Below are 17,363 nucleotides of genomic sequence, written 5' to 3' on the forward strand. Positions count from 1 at the left end.
CTAAGGGAGGCTGGGCTAGGAGTATTACTGAGAGGGATTGTCCCTTGGGAGGTAACTCTTCCCCTGAGAATCCCGACCCTTAGCCTCATAGTGTGATTAACAAGAAACTATCTTTGTGAGAATCATATACTGAGAGCTATACTGGGGGAACATGGAATGAACTTTGGAGGGAGATGATGAGAAAGAGGCACTAACACTGTCAAGAACTTTCTGGGCTGGTATAGGAAAGGTGGACTCATCTTTTTATGATGCTCTTGTTCGTTTCAGTATATTCAGTATATTCCATCAGTGGGACTGTTTCATCAAGGAAAGAGAACATGAATGTGTAGCCCCTTTTGGAAAGGACCAGGAGAAAAACTGCAATTTTTACTTATCTTTGTTTTTTTCCTTTGTTCATTTCTTTTCTAGCTTTTTTGGGTTTAGCTTTTTCCTGGAGAGGACTACAAATTAATTCTTTTTTTTTTTTTTTTTTTTTTAAAGGTTTTATTTATTTATTTGAGAGAGAGAGAATGAGAGACAGAGAGCATGAGAGGGAGGAGGGTCAGAGGGAGAAGCAGACTCCCTGCCGAGCAGGGAGCCCGATGCGGGACTCGATCCCGGGACTCCAGGATCATGACCTGAGCCGAAGGCAGTCGCTCAACCAACTGAGCCACCCAGGCGCCCTACAAATTAATTCTTGAGGCTGAGCATTGCTGTTAGTTAAATGGCCATCTCTATGTAATAAGAGTACACATTTGGGATTAACTGGAGGTGTTTAGCTCCTTCATCCACAGAGTTCCAGTGAATGCACTTTGGTGGATATGAACAGGAGCGGAAGCCTGCAGGAAGGAGCTGCTCAGACATTTCCAGAAGTGGAATGATAGAACACTTAAAACTCTCTTGGTATCTTTAATAAGAGCATTCCAAGGAATCCCGATTCCCCAGAGACACTTCCTGGTTTAGACTCTAGCAGAAGCTGTGGCATGACAGGTCGCTTACTCCACCTCAGGCTTTTCCTCAACAGTCTTGTGACAGATGCAGGACAGACCTGCTTCTGTCTGCTAATCTCTAGGAGTGCAGTGTTGTTTTATTGTCTATAGTGTTTTCTTTCTGCCTTGTTTTGTAGACTGGTCAAAAGAATGGATTTTACAGAGGCTTACTCTGACACATGCTCCACGGTTGGACTTGCTGCCAGGGAAGGCAATGTTAAAGTCTTAAGAAAACTGCTCAAAAAGGGACGTAGCGTTGATGTTGCTGATAACAGGGGATGGATGCCAATTCATGAAGCAGCTTATCACAACTCTGTAGAATGTTTACGGATGTTAATTCATGCAGGTAAAGTAAATTCAAGGTATGGGAGGCTGGGCCTACAAACTGGATTAATAAAACATAAGCAAATGGTAATATATGATTTATTAATGGTAGTATTTGTTTTCCTTTTCTATAACCATAAAAGAATTGCCTATGCATTATTAAGAATGGTTAGAAAGATTGCCTGCCTTGGGTTACATAAGTATGGTGTTTCAGCTGGACATCTATAAATGTTGTCCTTGATATGTAACTTGCTGTGCCTGGCCCATTTTTACTGTCTGAGCTCTTTTAATTAAGCATTTGGTAGTTAGTAGTCATGTTTATTCCTTCTTCCTTTTCCAAACAAAAGGAACAATGTTACTGGAATTGAGGGTGTGAGTGCTTTGGTTGAATTAGTCTTTTTTTTTTTTTAATACTTTCCAGTTTTGTTAATTTCAGGAATCTTTCCAATTACTTTTTTTTTTTTTAATCCAAGGTCACAGTAGAGAATAGGATAGACAAGGTCCCTGCCTTAATGATGCTTAAATTCCTGTCAGGGGAGACAGACAATACCTAAATATTTAAACAAGATAATTTCCAAATGTAAAAGTGTTGTGGAGAGAATAAAAGGGTAATGGGACAGAGATTAGCCATGTGCTATTGTGCATCTCTTTCCAATTCTGTATTCAGTTGACTTCATGCTTGTAACCTGAGATCAGTCAAGTGGGAATATTTACATGGGCAGAAATCAGCCAGTACTATAACCAATGCTATAAATTTGGGCTTTTTTTTTTTTTTTCCCCTTTCTGAGAGCCAGTGATACATTTGTCAGCTCACTACTGAGAAAAGGACAAGAGACTAAATGAGAGACTGTGACAGAAGATGGTGGGCCGGAGTGAGGGGGATAATAGTGAGTGAGCACTGTTTTTTAACATTGTACTAGATACTTAATTTACATTATTTAATATGTACCAAACTGCTCTTGAGGCATTGTTATCTCCATTTTATTGGTGAGAAGATTACCAAGGCTCAGAGAACTTGACTTGTCCAAAGATTATATAATAAACTAGAACCCATTTCTCTCTGTAAAGCCCACTTTTTTCACAATAGCATGCTTCCAACATTTAATCAAAGTTAACATTTTTAGCATTTAGTTAATTTAAACTGAGGTTGAATATAACACTCTGTTTTAACACTCAGTGAACCATTTATATTTCATTGATCATGGGAATTCTGATTCTTCCCTGTGTACTTGTCATCACAGGTATAGCTACTCAAAATTTAGACTTCTGGTGCCATAGTTCATCAGAATTACTAACTCATGGCTTCATGAATGGGAAAGGAAATAATCCTTCTGTTTTTTTGGCATTGATTTTTAATTTGTTTTGTTTTAAGGAATGAGGGATGGCAAGGCTAAATTCCCCCAATCATAATGCAGAAAGTTCATTATGACTGCTAAGCACATGTTCTAGAGTCTGTTATAGTTGACTCTTAAGAGATATTAGATAAATAGACTTTTTGCCTTAGATTTTAAAAACTTGATATGTGTTTTTAGAATTTGAAGTTAATTCTATAGCTTGAGTTCCCAGACTATCTCTAGTGATAAAGGCATAAATTTAGATATTCTTTTCTAGTCAAAAAGGTCATTCCCAATGTTATTTCTCCCCATACCAGAATAATATTGTTTATGTTATGTTTATGTTTATGTTTGTTAGTTTTTTTTCCTATAGCTGCAGAATGAACTTAGGCATGCTTTTGACTAAATGTGTTTGAATTGGCTATTCAAGTTATCTGTGTTTTCTGTTAGAAATTTTAAGTATCACCTTCATTTTTAATGACTGTTCTTTTTTAGGCTTGATTTTTTTGGAGGATAAGATAGCCACACATAGTTAATTATGTGACTAGTTTATATAAATGGTCAAATAAAATTTTCTAACTGTATTTTTATTAGAGTGCACTGTTATGAAATAAACTTTGGATAAATCTGGTTTACATGTAGTTTGTATACAAGGATTGGGAAGTAGGGTGTGCAGAGACCAGGAAGCAGCTATATGACTTGTTTTAGGAGGTGGTGACATTTTTGGTCTCAGTCTTCCATGAGTTCAGTTGTTCTCTATAGTTGGAACTAGGGTCCAAAATTCTATCGTATCTGATTATTTGATTCACTAACCAGAAAAAAACTAGAATGAGGCAGAAAGGCTGTATAGCCTATTGGTCACTTTAAAAAATGTTTTATATATTCTTATGGCCAATCCCCCCCTTTGTAAATTAACTAAAGTCCATACTTTATTCAGATCCCCTGCCTTTTAATTAATTAATTAATTAATTTTTAAAAGATTTTATTTATTTATTTGTCAGAGAGAGAGAGAGAGCGCAAGCAGGGGGAGTGGCAGGCAGAGGGAGAAGCCGAAGCAGGCTCCCTGCTGAGCAAGGAACCCGATGGGGGACTCCGTCCCAGGACCCTGGGATCACGACCTGAGCCGAAGGCAGACGCTTAACCGACTGAGCCATGCAGGCGTTCCTAGATCCCTTGCCTCTTAAAAAAGATTACAATTTAAACTTAACCTGGATGATTCAAGTTCAGGAACATTGACCAGTGAGGAATGGTAGCTGCTTGCTACATGTGAAGATTTTTTTTTTTTATGTTCAGTTAGCCACCATATAGTATATCATTAGTTTTTGTTGTAGTGTTCAGTGATTCATTAGACTTACATACATTAGTGTGTATAAGACCCAGTGCTCATCACAACACGCGCCCTCCTTAATACCCATCACCCAGCTACCTCATCCCCCCCACGCCCCTCCCTTCTGAAACTGTGTTTCCTGGAGTCCATAGTCTCTCATGGTTTGTCTCCCTCTCTGGTTTCTTCCCCTTCATGTTCAGTTTTCCCTCCCTTCCCCAGTGGTCCTCTGTGCTATTCCTTATGTTCCACATATGAGTGAAACCATATGATAATTGTCTTTCTCTGCTTGACTTATTTCACTGAATCCCCTCCAGTTCCATCCATGTCGATGCGAATGGTGGGTATTCATCCTTTCTGATGGCTGAGTAATATTCCATTGTATATATGTACTATATCTTCTTTATCCATTCATCTGTTGAAGGGCATCTCGGGCCCTTGTGAGGATGTATTTTATTTTATTTTGTTTAAAGATTTTATATATTTATTTGACACAGAGAGAGAGATCACAAGCCTGGGGAGAGGTAGGGAGAGGGAGAGGGAGAAGCAGGCTCCCCGCTGAGCAGGGAGCCCGATATGGGGCTCGATCCCAGGACCCTGAGATCACGACCTGAGCCGAAGGCAGATGACCAACCGACTGAGCCACCCAGGTGCCCCTGAGGATATATTTTAAAATAATGATGAAATACAGGGGTTTTTAGTCTTGAGGAGTAAAGTAAGGTCTCTTCTGCTTATTGGTGACAGTGGCATCTTTATATCTGTATCAGTTAACTCGGTATTATGGGTTAATCTTAAAAGTTTCCAAACCAAGTTTGACATTTCTGTTATTCTTTATACTTGCTATACCTGTGTTTTATTTAAATCATAATTCTCTTTTTTTTTTTTTTTAAAGATTTTATTTATTTATTTGAGACAGAGAGAATGAGAGAGAGAGAGCACATGAGAGGGGGGAGGGTCAGAGGGAGAAGCAGGCTCCTTGCTGAGCAAGGAGCCCGATGCGGGATTCGATCCAGGGACTCCAGGATCATGACCTGAGCCGAAGGCAGTCGCTTAACCAACTGAGCCACCCAGGCGCCCTAAATCATAATTCTCTTGTCCTTTATAGCTCTGCTGGTATACATAAAAGTGTCTTTCATTATATAATTTCTATCTTCTTGAACTTCATTTAATATTAGTGAACTGCCAGAGATTCTTAAAATATACCGTTTATTAGTATACTAAAGTTATGAAAGTGCTCAGGCCTACACAGAAAGAATGGAAGCATCTTAGATATTTAGAAAGGTTTTGCTTTACTGTTGCTTCAGTTTAGATCCAGAATCTAGCCTAAGAACCATACATGGTCTTCTCATCCATGTTGGAGAAGAGCATTCAATTGCGGTATGGATTACTTGGAAATTTAATATGCATATATATTTTTTTCACTTTAACTTTCTATTTGAAGTATTAATATAAATAACAGATTTGCTTGTCTTCTTTCCTGTATTGGAAGTTTATGTAATAGGTACTGAGATTTCATGCATCTTTTCATCTTGGAGGACAATAATGATCTTCAGTGGCAGTTAATCATGCCATTCAGTATTAAACCACTTACTGACTAAAGGTCACTTAAAATCTTATAATTGTAGCATATCACCAACAAATATTTTTATTTGGCAAATATATGAACTAATTTATAGTACTTTTTATTAGTTCCTGTTAAGAAAATATTGTGCTGTCATACTGGGCATGATAACAGATGCTGAAGATCATTAGGTAAATAACAGTGTAGCAGTGATTAAGAGCTGTGTTCAGATGGCCCTGGGTTCTGCTGACTCTGCCACTTTATTGGTGTGGTCTTGGACAGGTCTTTTAACCTCTTGGTGCTTCTGTTTCTTCTTCTTTAAGATTAGAAATAGTCCAACATTCCAGGGGTGCCTGGGTGGCTCAGTCTTTTAAGCGTCTGTCTTTGGCTTAGGTCATGATCCTAGGGTCCTGGGATCTAGCCCCGTGTTGGGCTCCCTGCTCAGTGGGGAGTCTGCTTCTCCTTCTGCCCCTCGCCACTCCTGTTCTCTCTCTCTCAAATAAATAAAATCTTAAAAAAAAAAAAAAAAAAGAAATATTCTAACATTCCAGCTCAGGCCAGAAACTGTGGGCCATCCTTAATTACTTCCTTTTTCTTATATCCCTCACCCAATCAGCAAATCTTTATGTGTGTATATGTGTATATATGTGTGTGTGTATATCTGTGTGAATACGCGTCCATATATTCACATCACTTCTCGTACATATATTCACATCACTTCTCACTACCTCAGAACCACTAAGACCTTGGTCTGAGCCACGTATCTCTTGACCTGGATTGTTGTAATAGCATCCTGACAAATCTGTTTCTGCTCTTGCTTCTTCCCCATCCTACCACAGTCTGGTTGTAGTGTATCAGAACCTTTTACAATATGTCAGACTGATGTCTTTCTGTTTTGCTGAGAACTCTGCAATTGCTGAGAACTCTGCAATAGCTCCCCATTTCATTCTGAGTAAAAGAACTGTTGCAAAGTGTTTCATAGTATAGATATAATATGTTTAATCATTCTCCTGTTGATGGGCATCTTGTTTCCTAAAATTTTGCTATTATAGGTGGTGCTTCAGTTAACATCCTTATAACTTTGTGCATATGGGTGTGTGTTTCTATAGGATGGAGTTTTAGAAGTGAAGTTGCTGGTGCAAGAAATATACAGGGGTGCCTGGGTGGCTCAGTGGGTTAAGCATCTGACTCTTGGTTTTGGCTCAGGTCCTGATCTTGCGGTTGTGGGATTGAGCCCCGAGTTGGTCTCTGTGCTCATCGCAGAGTCTGTTTCACCTCTCTCCCTCTCCCTCACACTCTCTCTCTCTCAAATAAATAAATAAAATCTTTAAAAAAAGGAAATATGCCTTTCTCTGATTGACTTATTTCGCTCAGCATAATATGTGCTATGGTGAGCGCTGTGAATTGTGTAAGCCTGTTGAATCACAGACCTGTACCTCTGAAACAAATAATATATGTTAAAAAAAAAAAAGACGATAGCAGGAAGGGAGAAATGAAGGGGGGGAATCAGAGGGGGAGATGAACCATGAGAGACTATGGACTCTGAGAAACAAAGTGAGGGTTCTAGAGGGGAGGTGGGTGGGGAGATGGGTTAGCCTGGTGATGGGTATTAAAGAGGGCACGTACTGAATGGAGCACTGGGTGTTATATGCAAACAATGAATCATGGAACACTACATCAAAAACTAATGATGTAATGTATGGTGATTAACATAACATAATAAAAAGTGTGCATGCCTCTCAAAAAAAATAAAAAAGGAAATATGCAAAGTTAAAATATTGATAGACACTGCTAAATTATTCATAATATTAATCAGAAATTTTCAGTAATGAATGAAATAATTCAGACTAGCTTACACAAAGAAGTGTGTGAGTACCAGGTGTTGTATATAAGTATTGAATCACTAAATTGTACACCTGAGACTGATATTACACTGTATGTTAACTAACTGGAATTTAAATAAAAATCTAAAAGAAAAACTTCAAAAAAAAAGGGGGGTGGAGAGTGCTTATGTAACTAAGTCTGAGTGGTAGGTCCCTTTAGGCATTGCTGGATGCTACTGTTGAAATGATGTCAGCAGGACTCAGGGTCTTACTTTCTCTTATCTCTGCATTTCTCTATGTTCATTTTATCCTCCTTGTAGCCTTTCTCTTTGGAGTCAACCTTTTCTTAGAATTCCTAAATCATAATGAGATGATGCACATTGTGCAAAGTATGTGACTATGTAAGCTACCTGAAATGGACAGTCATCACTCTTTGTGATTGGCACATGTTAAATTTGTTTGGTCATCATCAAATTGTGGCCCAGCTGTTGAGATAAGGTTCTGATCTTAATACTTAACCTATGTTAACCTCTATGTAAATAATTAATCTCTACTTAAAACCATGTGGTTTTGCTTTCCTTATTAGGGGTTTGCAGAAAACAAAAGTCTACCATCTTTCACTTAAACAAGTAAGCGAATTTACTATTTATAAGTAAAAGGACACTTTGGGTTAGGAAACATAGGGTTATGGTATCATTGCCAGAAAGTTAAAGTCAACTCTGGTCATTGCTGTACAGGCATCAGGTGGCTGGATTTGGTCCAGCTGACGTGGCCCCAATCCTGAAAGTGCAGCCATGGAAGAAATCACAAGTTGTTATAAAAGAACTGAAGTGCCCATTATGGGTTTGTCTATTATGAAGTCTTTAATGCCTTTACATTTAAAATTTCAATAAGTAGAATAGAAGCAGAAACTACTTTGCCTTCCAGTGAGAAGTAAGTAGAGGTTAAGGCATTAAAAACTGAGTATTATGATCCATTTCCCCAAGAATCCTTATAAGGAAAGGAAGACAAAGAGAGGTGGTTGATAGTCCAGTTCAAGATAGATAAGGTTCCTTTGGTCCCCACAAATCAGTTAAGGAGGGCAGTTTATTATTGGAATTTTCAAAATCAATTTATATTGGGTCCTGACAGCTTTCTTAAAATGATGTTTTGGAGGGGTGCCTGGGTGGCACAGTCAGTTAAGCGTCCGACTCTTGGTTTCGGCTAGGGTCCTGATCTCAGGGTTGTGGGATTGAGCCCTTCATCAGGCTCCATGCTCAGTGTGGAGTCAGCTTGAGATTCTCTCCCTCTGCCCCTCCCCCACGTGTACATGCTTGTTCTCCCTCTCTCTTTCTCAAGTAAATCTTTAAAACGATGTTTTGGGGAAAAAATGATGTTTTGGAGACTTTCCCAAATTTCTAACAACTGTGAAAGTACATAAATACTGTAATTCTGTTGAACCCCTTTGAGGGTTTAGGCCAGCTGTTTTATCTTTGTTTTACTGTTAAGGAACCTGTGCTTCATAGAGTTTGAGTAATTTACCCAAAGGGTAACCCAAAATAGAATTGGTGGAGCCAGGATTGCAGCCCAAATCTTCTTTTTTTTTTTTTAAAGATTTTATTTATTTGACAGAGTGACAGTGAGAGAGGGAGCACAAGCAGGGGGAGTGGGAGAGGGAGAAGCAGGCTTCCCGTGGAGCAGGGAGCCCGATGCGGGGCTCGATCCCAGGACCCTGGGACCATGACCTGAGCCGAAGGCAGATGCTTAACAACTGAGCCACCCAGGCGCCCCTGCAGCCCATATCTTCTAACTCCAAATCCTTTGTGTTTGCCAAACCAGGTTACTTTTCTGGTCCAGTGGTTTTAGAGTTAGCTATTTAAATGTATCTATTTTTTCTTTCTTTTTTTTTTTTTTTTTAAGATTTTATTTATTTGAGGGAGAGAATGAGAGAGAGCATGATGGGGGGAACGTCAGAGGGAGAAGCAGACTCCCTGCTGAGCCACGAGCCTGATGTGGGACTTGATCCTGGGACTCCAGGGTCATGACCTGAGCCGAAGGCAGTCGCTTAAACAACTGAGCCACCCAGGCGCCCCCCCTCCCTTTTTTTTTTTAAGAGTATCTATTTTTTCTATAGGTAAAATCTTTTAAGATCTCAATTTAGTAGTTAACTGACTTCACTATTTTTCCTCCTGAGAAGTGCGTTTTCTTTACTTCATAGATAATTGCACAGGTGTTTTTGGGTGTGTGTGTGTGTGCACAAATCACTAAGGGTGGCCCTAACTCAGGTGGGAATTAAGCTCCCTTCCTTGAGGGGGGAGTATCTACATAAATTATATGGAATTTTTCTGATATTTAGAATATCTCCTCTCTTCCATTTATTCAGTCATTTATATCTGCCAGGACTCATGTGTATTAATTTTATACATTGGGTTATAATTGAATATGATGTTACTTATTTTGTTGCTCAAATTGTTCTAGCTTTTGTCATTGAGTGCCCTTTCAGGTTGGCTCTTGTGTTTCTTTGACATGCCCCCATGTTTTTTGGCCCTTTTTTTTTTTTAAGATTTTATTTATTTATTTGAGAGAGAGAGAGCTTGAGCAGGGGGAGAGGCAGAGGGAGAGGGAGAAGCAGACTCCCCTCTGAGCAGGGAGCCCAACGTGGGGCTTGATCCCAGGACCCTGAGATCATGACCTGTGCCGAAGGCAGATGCTTAACCAACTGAGCCACCCAGGCATCCCTCCACCCCCATGTTTTGTTTTTTGAGCACTTTTTTAACTTGCTGAACCTGGAAGATGCTTCAGGCTCATTTTGTATATTCTTTGTGCCAACCCTAGAATCAGCCATTTTCTTAAGAGCCCTGGTTCCTTTTATTGGAGAATGGGGCTCAAAATTAAGATCTGGGCACTGAGTATGCTTATGGCTACTGGCATGTCTTTACTTTTAAGCCCCTTTAGCAGACAGAGCTAGGAAATATATTTATTATGACCCATGTGTATATACATACTTAAAAGTATTTCTATATCTATCCACCTATATCTGCATTAAAGCTAAATACAAGTTCATACTGATGTCTGGATTTTAATCCAGTACCATATGGTTTCTTCTAGCTTTCTACCTTTACTTCTCTGTAACCTCCCTTTCCAAAAATGAGACTGTCACTATCGACCATACATTCATTTGCTTATCCAGTCTTATTGTACATGTATAGTGGTTTTAGAATTGTTAATCTTTTTCCCTGTGAAAAACAACTTTACTAACTAGACTACAGTGTGTATGTACAATTCCTTTTGTCTTTAGCCTTACAGTTTCTAGTCACGATGAAACCATTTTCTAGAGTGTCATCCATTTGTAATCCAGTTAGATGCTTTTGTCACAGTCCCCATTCTATCCTGAGATTTTTAAATGGCTAGGATTAAGCCTTATCTCTTTTTCTTCTTTCTCAGTGGAAGAGAACATCTTTCTTTTCCAAAAGAAAGTTCTTCAGCATCTGACACAACATTGGCGTAGGTCGGCTACCTTTCAGCCATCATCTCTTCATCTCTTTTTGCTTCCGATGGCTCCTCCTCTTCCTCATGGGCACCCTCCTCTGCCCTTGTGTCAATGCCACATTGTTTTACTTATTCTAACTTTAAGATCCAGTGTAGTATACAGAGTAAGTCTAGTCTCCTCTCAGTTCTTGCTTTCTTTATTTTTCTTACTTTGTTATTCTTACCTGCCCTCCCTTATCCCTGTCAACTTCAGTCACTTTACCAAGTATAAAACCAGCCAACCAAACAACAATGCCAGCTCTTTTGGCGTTTTGATTAGAGTTATAATAAATTTGTTAATTATTTTGGGAAGAATGAGCATCTTTATAATACTGAGATTTCCCATTTGGAGCTGTCTGTGTATCTATATATATCTGTGTGTTCCTAGGTTTTGTCTTAACCTTATAGTTTTGTGGATATCTGAATAAACGTCAGTTTCTGACTAATCAGGGAAACACTGTTTTTGTGATATGAACTACCTTCATGTTATTAGTTGAGTACAAGGAAGTAATGCTTGAGATGAGACCATTTCATAGAAACTTAGAAATAAAAAAAATCAAATTTATCAATATTTCAGTAAATCTTGCTTAAGCAAATATTTGGTGCTACATCCTCTTCAGATCTTGCTTTTGTGTTACCTTTCAACTCCTGCCACTCCGCTTCCCGTACCCACCAAAAATTAGAGAATAGAAAATGAGTTTGTGGGCAGAATTTGTATGTTAAGAATACCAGAGAGCTTTTTACATCATGACCCCTGTAGAACTCTTTTTAAAATTTTCTAGATGGTTTTAAACTCAGGCCTCCCATTTATAATTGTATTTTAATATTTCATTAAATTCTTCTTGGAATCTTTGCTTTTTAATCACAAGAAATAGCAGCAGTACCTTCCAGTTCACATTTTTTTTTTATTTTTACATAGATTCATCTGAAAACTACATTAAGACAAAGACTTTTGAGGGCTTCTGTGCATTACATCTTGCTGCAAGTCAAGGACATTGGAAGATTGTACAGATTCTTTTAGAAGCTGGGGCAGATCCTAATGCAACTACTTTAGAGGAAACCACGCCACTGTTTTTAGGTGAAGTATGCAATTTTTGGTACAGATGTAATTTTTTTATTTTTTATTTATTTTTTTGTTAAAGAAACTAAACTTAATTTACCCCCAAGCTGTTGTACTTACAGTATTTTCCTTTGCAAACATTATATTGCCACTTCTTTGATTCTGAAACTGAAAAGGTATCCCTATTGTTTTCCACCCTTGGGTGATAGCATCTTGGAAATATTTTTAAATCTTTATTTAAAGTTGTCAAAACTGTTCTAAATTGTAGCCACCATTATTGTTGTTCTCAATATTGTCCTGAAGAGTTTGGATAGCTTAAATTGTAGCAATAGTTACAAGGTTACCTGTAAATGTTTTGTTTGCTTTTGCTTTTGCTTTGTATTAAGAAATTGAGGTTTTATGGAAGAAATCACCAGCTAGTCCTTTAATGCCAGTTAATTTGTTGCCTATATATAGATCACTATTCAGACTTCTTCAATTATGGATTATTTTTAATTCCTTAAGGACTAGAGGTCAAATTCTAAAGGGCACACTTCCACTACTTGTCTTTTTTTCTTCCTTCCCTCTCTTTGATCCTGTTTTTCCTCCCTTTGATCCTGTTTGTCGTTAGAGACGTTGTGGCCCATAAAGTTTAGTAGAACATGAGAAAATTAAGAGAATAAAATATTTGTGTAGAATCAGTGTATCTGGACTACAATTTTCGTCCTACCATATGTAATTTGTATGTACATTTATTTGCTATAGTTTAGTTTCCTCGCTTGTAAAATGAGAGTATAGTACCTACGTAGTTTTTATTGGACTGAGAATAAAATGAGGTGCCTATGAAAGTACTTTATTTCTTTTGAGCATAATGTATACTTAAAATTTATATATAGTAAAAGTCATTCTTTTTAGTATATAGTTCTATGAGTTTTGATGTGTGCATAAAATTGTGTAATGACAGTAATAGTTAAGACACAGAACAGTCCCAACACCTCCCACCCCCCCAAATTCTATCATGCTGCTTATTTTTATTTCAGGCTGCCTATTTTTAATCAACCTCCCCCAAAACTTTACCCCTAACAACTGCTGATCTATTTCCCTCCCTCTATTTTGCTTTTTTGCAGAATATCATAAATATATATAGAATAATACAACATATAACCTTTGAGGCTGACTTCTTTCATTTAGCATAATGCTTTAGAGATTCATACATGTTGTTTTGTTATTACGAATTCATTCCTTTTGTTGCTAAGTAGAATTCCATTATATAAATGTACCACAGTTTATCCATTTACCAGTTGATAGACATTTGAGTTGTTTTCAGTATTTGGTGATTATGAATAAATTGCTACAAACATTTGCATGCAGGTTTTGTTTGAATATAAGTTTTAATTTTTCTTAGATTAATACCTAGGATTGTTGGGTCTTGTGGTGTGTGTGTGTTTAACTTTGGAAAACAGTTCAGAAATTTCTTACAAAGTGACTATATAGTTTGTATTCCATCCCTCCAGTAATGTTTGATAGCTTCGGTTGCCTCACATGCTCACCAACAGTTAGTATTGACAAGTTTTTCTTTTTTGCTTTTAGTGACATCTCATTGTGGTTTTAGTTTGTACTTTTCCTGGTTGCTAATGATGTTGAACATCTTTTCATGTGATTATTTGCCATCTTTCCTTTTTGTCACCCATTACTTTTGTATTTAGACATTTTGTTTTGAAATAATTTCAGACTTTTGGAAATGTTCTCACAGTACAAAGGACTCTTATATACTTTTCCGCCAAATCTTGTTCTTTTGCTGTGTTCACTTTATGATTTTATTTCTTTCTCTGTATTTATCCATGTATTTTTCTGAACCCTTTGAGATTAAATTGTAGATATAATGCTTCTTTACTGATAAATACTACGGTATGAATTTCCTAAAAGCAATGAAATTGTCTTATATGACTGCCGTATGACGATCAAAATCAGGAAGTTAACATTGATACAGGTTTGTTATTTAATCTACAGTTCTTATTCAGTTTTGCCAATTGTTCCACTAATGTTCTTTATAACAGCAACAACAAAATTTGTTAGTTCGGGATCCAGTCCAGGATCATTTGTTAAATTTAGTTGTTATGTCTCTTTAGCTTCCTGTAATTAGGAACAGATTTTCACTCTTTATCTTTTATGATTTTAACATTTTTTTATTTTAACATTTTTGAAGAGTTCAGGTCATTTATTTTGAAGAATGTTTTTCAGTTTGGGTTTGTCTGATTTTTCTTGATAAAATTCTGGTTATGCATTTCTGGCAGGAATATCAAAGACATGAAATGGTATCTTAATACATCTTATCAGGAAGAATATGACCCATTACTGGTGATGTTAATTTATTAAAGTATTTTGAATAGGTAAAATGTATAATTATGAAGATGCTTAATGGAAATCTTGCTGTAATATGGTTAGTGTTTCCCTGAGGGGAGATAGCTTTTTTATATAAGGTTTTTTTTTTTCACATGCACATTTAACTCACTTTGGATATTGTGTACACAACTACATAGTAAGCTTTCATTGTGGCTTAGCCATGTATAGTCTCTGTTTGGGTTGCTGTCTTTAAGAAATCTACCATATAGAGGAGTGAACAAAATTAATTAAGTCCTGTAAAAGAGATAGAAATAAAGTGTTCAAGATATTAAAAGAAGGCAATATTAGTCCCCTTGGGATAACAGAGGAAGACATGTGCATAGTAACTGTATTAATAGTAACTACAACATTTATTGAGCAGAGTGTATACCAAACCCTGTGTCAGATGTTTTACATGAATTAGCTACGTTATATTTTTCATGATGATTCTGAGATATGTACTATTACTATTTCTGCTTTTATAGATGAAGAAGATATAAAAACACTGTATTTAGGATCAGAAGAGCTATATTTGAGTTTTGATCCTGCTGTTGTCTGCATATTGGTTAGAAGAGCACTTCTTGAATTGATTTGATGAGCTATTAATAGAATTAATAGATGTTCATTGACAAAAGGGTTCCTGATCAACTTGTGTTTGGGAAATTCTGTGTACTGTGTTCCCCAATGTAGAAAAACAAAAAACATTAGCTCTGTAGCTTAATGTGTCCATCCAGAGAGAAGTGTCTTCTGCCCTCTCTTACCCCATTTTTGTGTCTTCATAGCCCTTTTACTGTATTGTATTTATTTGCTTTTTTGTTAATTGACTGTCCTCTCCACTAGAAAGAATGCTCCATGAGAGCAGGCATTTTATTTATCAGGTTCACTGTTGTAACCGTCAAACCCAGATAAGTGCCTGGTGTATGGTGGCATTTAGTAAATTATTTGGTGAATGAAAGTGTCTCTCAGATCTGTTATAAAACAACACTTGTTTTAACTTTAACCCGGCATTTTGAAATGTATTTGACCATAATATTCTTTTTCTTTGTGGAACACTTAGAAAAATCTCAAAGAACATTAACATTCCACGGAACGATTTGAGAAATGCTCATCTGGTAATTTAGTTTACAGTTTCAAAATATAATAGTCCTGTTTATGAAATTCAGTATTGTGCTTCCTTGTATAAGTATTTGAAGAAAATCAGAGATGCAGTTTTAGTGATTTCTATTTTAGGATATAGTTAACTTGTGATTTTTTATGTTACTGAAAGAACAGTTGCTAGGATAATTCAAACCAGTGAATAACTTTAAATCACTTATTTTTAGTAATTGGACTTACTTAGTTTTTTGGCAGCAAACTGACTATCCTAATTATGTTTTATATTGGTTAATACAAAAAATACTTTGATTCAAGCAAGGAGGTTAACCTCAAGGAGATGTAGTACTTTTATGTGCCCAAGTACAGCATCAATTGTATCAGGTCCTTGTTTGGAAGTAGACTATTTCTTTAAAAAGGAAAAGTTTACCTTTAGCTTTTGCAAGAACACAGGGTCGAGGGATGGACATATGACTCCTCAGTTAGGTGATCTGTGCACAAGCGTCTGCTTGCCCCGTAAATACTATGACAAACTTCAGCAGTCTGTTTTGCTTACTTGTATCTACCTCTTTTAAATAACCATAGTGATCCATGTTTCAGTCTATAATGGAAGAGATTCTTTTATTGAAACAAGATCTAGGATACCTCAAGATTTGAAACAAACTATAGATGATAATGTCTTGATGAGCAGAGTGGCTGGGCCAGTTGAACTTAAAGTGAGAAAGGGGGACTGCCCATCTGGTGTAGCTTCCTTCCTGATCTTTGAGTTTTCTTCCAAAACTGTTCTTTGCTAAAACTTTTAAGTGTTGAAGTATGTTTTCCTCTCCCCGCAAGGGAAGCTATATTCCTATACATGTTGTAGTACCTGTCTTAGTGGCCTAGTTTACCACCTAGACTGTTGCTGGAGGCTATAAATATAAACCTGGAGGATTAAGGGATAGAAAAATGAATATAAAACTATGGAAACTTGATAGGTGACTTAGAAAAGTCATTGACATCAGTGATGTTTGAGTATGACTGAAGTGAAGGCTATATGCAGAGAGAAAATATATTACGCCACCATTTATAATGAGAACAACTTTCTACACAGAACTCGTCAAGATTTTTATTTTTTAATTAGGTTGCATGCCCAGCATGGAGCCCAGTGCGGGGCTTGATCTCACAACCCTGAGATCAAGGCCTGAGCTGAGATCAAGAGTTGGATGCTTAACCGACTGAGACACCCAGGTGCCCTTCATCAAGATTTTTATAAAAATGAGTTCAAAAGGAAACTTTTCAGTTTCATGGCAGTAAGAATCAAAATAAGAAAACCTCGCAAGAAGGGAAATTCAGGAAACTTCTCTTCCCGCGTGAAAATTGTCCTTGAACATCTTTTTGTTAACATGCAGTTTAAAGTTTATATTTTATCAAAGAGTCTGCCCCCTTGTTTCTTTTCTTTACCCTTGCCTTCTCTCCCCATTCCCTTTTTTAGCCTTGTAAATGCATACATAGTAAATAGTCTAAGGATAGATTTGTCAGATTGCTTTGGAAATAAGAATATCCTTATTTATAAATATAGTAGATTCTAAGTGAAAACCCAGCTAATTTTATAGGACTTAAGTTTTCTTTTTATTTTGCTATATATAAAACAACACTGATAAATTGGAGGCTCGAAATCAACCCAATGTGACTTCATAGAACAATTTTTATGGGAACTGCACAGCATGCAGTTCTGGCTTTTGATTGATTATTTTCCATTTTTTGTTCTTCTGTGTGTCTGTTTATTCTGTGTAACCTTCGATATTAAACGTAGCAGGAATGCTTAATCAGAACAAAGTGTTTTATAAAGTGTTATGTGAGGCTGCCTGTTTCAGTATTTAACTGTGAAATGTGTCGTACTTGAGCTCATGTGGCATCCTTTAACTCTGACTCCACTAATATATTCCAGAATTGAACAAACCACAACCTGTTTCCCTTTTCACTAGTATTTTCATGAATCGGTGGTCATTGATAGGGCTAATTTTCAAGGT

At 37.0% G+C, this 17,363-nt stretch overlaps 1 protein-coding gene across 12 annotated transcripts in view; it reads left to right on the plus strand.

The window, feature by feature from the left end:
- LOC116636302 (ankyrin repeat and SOCS box protein 3) overlaps positions 1 to 17,363 on the plus strand; it is a 163,960-nt gene that overhangs the window by 84,492 nt on the left and 62,105 nt on the right. For 6 of the 12 annotated variants that reach the window (XR_004300317.1, XM_032410991.1, XM_032410992.1 and 3 more), the window contains 2 exons: positions 1,106 to 1,314; positions 11,761 to 11,919. Coding sequence is in view for 11 of the 12 variants with exons in the window: in XM_032410991.1 (XP_032266882.1) it covers positions 1,106 to 1,314; positions 11,761 to 11,919 (368 nt within the window). In the remaining variant the exon portion in view is untranslated. Of the gene's footprint in view, positions 1 to 1,105; positions 1,315 to 2,082; positions 2,184 to 11,760; positions 11,920 to 17,363 lie in introns of those variants that run through there. The other 6 variants (XM_032410999.1, XM_032411002.1, XM_032411000.1 and 3 more) reach the window with 6 other exon arrangements.

The sequence above is a fragment of the Phoca vitulina genome, unplaced genomic scaffold (genome assembly GCF_004348235.1).
Source record: "Phoca vitulina isolate PV1807 unplaced genomic scaffold, GSC_HSeal_1.0 scaffold12, whole genome shotgun sequence".
Classification (NCBI taxonomy): Eukaryota; Metazoa; Chordata; class Mammalia; order Carnivora; family Phocidae; genus Phoca; species Phoca vitulina.